The sequence below is a fragment of the Chlamydomonas reinhardtii genome, chromosome 11 (assembly GCF_000002595.2).
Source record: "Chlamydomonas reinhardtii strain CC-503 cw92 mt+ chromosome 11, whole genome shotgun sequence".
NCBI lineage: Eukaryota > Viridiplantae > Chlorophyta > Chlorophyceae > Chlamydomonadales > Chlamydomonadaceae > Chlamydomonas > Chlamydomonas reinhardtii.
Window position 1 is genome coordinate 712,791 of NC_057014.1, and position 4,276 is coordinate 717,066.

Consider the following 4,276-nt stretch of genomic DNA (forward strand, 5'->3'; position numbering starts at 1 on the left):
GTGCATTTCTGGACCCTTACAAAAACACCCTTTGGCAACTTGAGCAGTCACCAAAATCGGGCAGGAGGTCCTTTGATGTTCGGATCCCTGCGCAAGTTGCCAAATATGGTGAAATTTGGCATGCCAGATGGGGGGTTTGAAGGTGTGACCTCCCTCACTTTTCCCATGCGCCTGGCCTCAGAAGTCACAGTTTGGCGCCAGATTACAGCATCTTTCACAAATTAATGTTACAATGGTTATAAATATATTATGTGTAATGCGTTTCGGCAGTTTGCCCATGCAGGTGGCTCATTACACGCCCATGACCATGCACACACGCCACACGCCCATGCACCCTCACACACGCCACCAAGTTCTTGCCAGCAACCTGCTCATAACTGCTTATACTTGTTATCGGATTCCCATGATGAAGTTGCCCTCCTTGTCGTACCGCTTTTCAGCAGTGATGTCCGTGGCGTCCCAAGCGATCCGCTGCATCATCGACACCTCTGCTTCCATGGCCGCCAGCAAGTCAAGCGCCAGTGGGCCCAGCTGCTGCGCCAGATGTGTGGCAGCACTGTACGACGCCTGCCAGGAGCGCACCAGGAAATCCATGTGCAGCGGCGGCGGCCAATGCTGTGGTGCCGGCGCAGGAGTGCTGTCGCCATTGCCTCTGCCGCAGGCCGCTGGCCATATCCCACCCATGCAAGCACCACAATAGCAGGCTGTACGTGCTGCAGTGCGCCAGCGCTCAGCATGCCTAGCGCACTGCCCAGAGCTGGAGCCTGAGGCAGGCTACCCGTGGCTGACGGCGCGGCGTATGGGGCCAGCAGACTGCTGATGCCGGCCGCAAGGCTCTCTGCAAGCCCAGCCAAGTCTGGTGGAGCAGGCGGCGCCAGCCCGAGACCCTTCAGGGCAGCCACCATGTCAGCTAACCGCGCGTCCGCAGCGTCACCCGCGAGCTCCGCAGCGGGAAACAGCTGGGGCAGCTCCTTCATGTCCACAGCTGACAGGTGCCGCTGCGGCAGCAGAGCTGACAGTGGCGAGGCTGACGTGGCTGCAGGCGATACCGCAGGAACAGCCTCTGCTGCTGCCGGCTGTGGTTCTGCGCCCGCTGCCTGTGCTGGGGCCTGCCCGCCGCCAAAGGGCGAGGCTGCAGCTGCCGCAGCGGGGACTAGCACAGCAGTACGCGGCAACACCTCAGGTGCCGCTGGAGGCGCCAATGCAGTTGCAGCTGGCTCCTCCGCAGCAGCGGTGAACCTGCTCCCCAGCGCGCGGGCTGGCTGGCGGCCCGCCGCGGCTGCAGCAGGCTCTGCCGCGTGCTGCTGCTGCCTGAACCACGGTGCCAAGGAAACCGCGACGCCCCCAGCGAGCTTTGCAGCCGTGTGCACACCGTACGACAGGAGCCCAACACGGGAGCGGCACCGGCTCGTGTTGCTGCCCTGTGGGTAAGAGGAGCAGATAAGCGTGCGTGACGGCATAAAGGCGGCAGGGCAGGGGGGTGCACGGGACAGGCGCGTGGGATTGCGGAGCAGGACAGCCCAACATACTCAGCAGTCATTCCTTCGACCACATCACCACTTCTCCCTGCTGCTGCGCGCCAGGCTCACCTCTTCTGGCACCTTGGGCACGCCCAGCAGGTTCTTGCTCACGTCACGCGCGTGGTCGCGCAGCGTGGTGTTAGAGGGCAGCGGCATGTTGGAGAGTGGCGCGGCCAGGTACGCCTTGGTGTCACGCGGGTCGACGCCCGGCCGTGACACGGTGTGCCCGACCAGGGAGACAGCGGAGGCGCCGCACACCCACGCGCCCGCCCAGAGATTCTTGGTCAGCTCGCTCCACCTCCAGCTGTTGGTCGTCTTGTAGCCGCAGTTGCGCACCTGGTCTGACAGCACCATCAGGAACGGGTGGGCGAGCGGGATGATGCTGTCGCTGATGATGGTGGCCAGGTTGCTGATCAGGTCATAGCGGCACGCGCACGCAGAGGAGCTGCCCGGGGCTCCACGCATGCCCAAGGGCCAGGCCAGCGGTGCGAGCGCTTCACGTGCGCGCTTGACTGCCTCCAGCACCTCCGGTTGCGGGTCAGCCACCCCCGCACGGTAGCTGTCAAGCTCTGCCTCCAGCCGCAGTAGCCGCAGGTCCAGGTTCTTGGTGTGCCGCTCCAGCGCGCGGCCCCAAGCAGTCTGAGCAGGACAAGCGTGAAAGCGACGTTGGTGTGAGGGTCAGCCATGGAAGAGCAGGGCTAGGAGGGCATGCCGGCCCACGTGTCCAGGCCTACAAACCCACACCACACGCACCCGCTGGGTCAGGGCGGTGATGAGCTCGCCGCGCTTGTAGTGCCTGTAGGCCTTCGTGTTGATGGCACACTCTTGCGCCAGGCGCTCGTGCGTCAGCTTCACGACTTCCGCCGCATCCACGGTACCGGCAGCGGCCTGCTCCAAACGTTTTCCGGCGGGGCTGAGCAGTGGTGGCTTAGCAGCTTCCGCTAGGAGCTCCCGCGCCTCGGGCAACTCCTCAGCTGTCAAGCCGCCCCGCACACGTTTGGGCTCCGGTCCAGCCGTCGACTCCGTCCGCCTGCAAGCAAGCAAGCAATGCAACTGAGTTGCTGTCGCTTCACCTCGCACCCAACCAGTACACCCCCACAACGGCAACCGTGGTCAGCAACTTACACAGTACTGTATGGCTCCCGCGCGAGGTCCTCCCGCCGCAGCTGCCCAAGCTCCAGCCCAGAGCGCGTGGTAATGCCTTGTGCAGCAAGCTCAGCGGTCAGCACATCCACCTGCCCGGCTGTCAGCGCTGCATCCACGTCGTGCTTCTGTTTTTGTGTGCGCGTTCGGAGCTTATCTAGCACACGCTGAAGCATGGTTGGGATGGGAGCTGCGGGCGGGGGCGCGGGTGCGGCGTGCTGGGCACGTGTGCGCTTCTGCGCCCGCGCCTCCGCCAGTGCTGCCTCCGTCCGGTCGGCCGCTGCTTGAGCCTCCAGCGCGGCAGCTTCGATGCTGCGTTCATTCTTGCGAATGCAGGGCCTACAGGCGCAGTCTACTACGACGCCGCTAGCTACGCTGGGAAGAGGTTTGGTCGATGGTGGCAGAAGCCAAGTACCCGGAACGTCTCGGATGAGGGTTCCTTTGCGCCTAAGAGCGTCCTCTGTCGTATGGCAACCTAAACAAACGCGCTCGGGTGGTCGGGTCGGCTCGCGAGACATTTCACAATCGGCATTGAAGGAAGTTTGTGAGGCGCGAGCAGTTCAGTATTACCAGAGCAGATAGTTTATAAACATTGACATACTAAAGGCTATTGCAATAGGTCCGGCGCTCTAAATCGCTATAACGGGTGAGATCAACATATTTTGCCCCATGCCTATGGTGCCTCCCCCGTGTGGCCATTACCGTATTTGCAAGCGCCTGAAGGTGTAAATAGGAGGCCAGGAAAATGTGTGGATGTGTGGCCAATCTGCCTAGCTGGTGTTGCGATCGACTAGCAATCATGAACTTTATGCACATGCAGTGGGTGCGGGTGGGCGCGCGCGTGTGGGTGGGCGCCATGAACATCACAGGCGGTTGCATCGCGCGTATTCGTGCAGACCACGGCAGGGCGCCTGTAAACGAGCCGACAATGCAAGGGCGCACAGACCAACCCCCCGGGTGCTCTAGCTTTTGTATACGGTGTAACCGTGCCAGCCGTGAGCAGGGTTGGCGCCGGGGTCTGCATCTTCCAGGGCTAGGTAGGCTAGGACGCCGCCGCTGGCGAGACGTTCTCGCTCACGGCATCCAGGGTTCCACGAATGCTGGTTTTTAGCATTTGGTGGGAAGGGGTAGTTGGTGCGGTTGGCGAGATTCGGGGACCGTACGCAGCCCCACGCCGAGAGAATGCGCCCCCGGAAAAGCCTAGTAAGATATGATGACGGACGACGTTCCTGAATGGATGGGTCGGACCGTCAGACCTTTGGTGAGCGAGGACGGACGGAATCGCAGCAGGCCGTGACACCCATCCGGCACGTTTGGCGCTTTGGGGTCAAATTGTCGAACTGTACAGGTGTCAGGTTGGGGTGGAACGTCAGAAGGACATGTCCACATTGTCAGAATGGTCGCGGGCAAGGTAAGGTGCCGCCGTGGGGATCGCAATGCGAGCTGTTGGAGGTCAATATGGATGCAGCGAGGAAAATGTAGCATGGGGCCTAAGGCTGTGCAAACCAAACGCCGCACCGGTCGTCGTTGCGAGATGAGCCTTCTGGCCTCCGCCAACCGTATCAGTGCAAAGCCGGCAATCGACCAAGCCAATATTCCGCGTGCTCAGCACT

General features: G+C 62.0%; 1 protein-coding gene across 1 annotated transcript; it reads right to left on the reverse strand.

Moving 5' to 3' along the window:
• CHLRE_11g467628v5 (uncharacterized protein) lies at window positions 1-3,246 on the reverse strand. The gene is made up of 4 exons (XM_043067380.1): window positions 2,646-3,246; window positions 2,274-2,550; window positions 1,590-2,159; window positions 1-1,421 (listed from the first exon to the last, which is right to left on the reverse strand). Exons 1-4 carry the CDS (start codon window positions 2,837-2,839, stop codon window positions 477-479), a joined length of 1,986 nt encoding a protein of 661 aa, XP_042919379.1. The 5' UTR covers window positions 2,840-3,246; the 3' UTR covers window positions 1-476.
• Window positions 3,247-4,276: the final 1,030 nt, after the last annotated feature.

What these genes read in the sequence shown, in the direction of transcription:
- CHLRE_11g467628v5 (XM_043067380.1), bottom strand. Translation starts at nt 2,839, where the DNA reads ATGCTTCAGCGTGTGCTAGATAAGCTCCGAACGCGCACACAAAAACAG. An exon ending in TCACCGCCCTGACCCAGCGG is followed by an intron (nt 2,160 to 2,273) that starts GTGCGTGTGGTG and finishes TGTCCTGCTCAG; the next exon opens with ACTGCTTGGGGCCGCGCGCT. An exon ending in TGCCCAAGGTGCCAGAAGAG is followed by an intron (nt 1,422 to 1,589) that starts GTGAGCCTGGCG and finishes TCTTACCCACAG; the next exon opens with GGCAGCAACACGAGCCGGTG.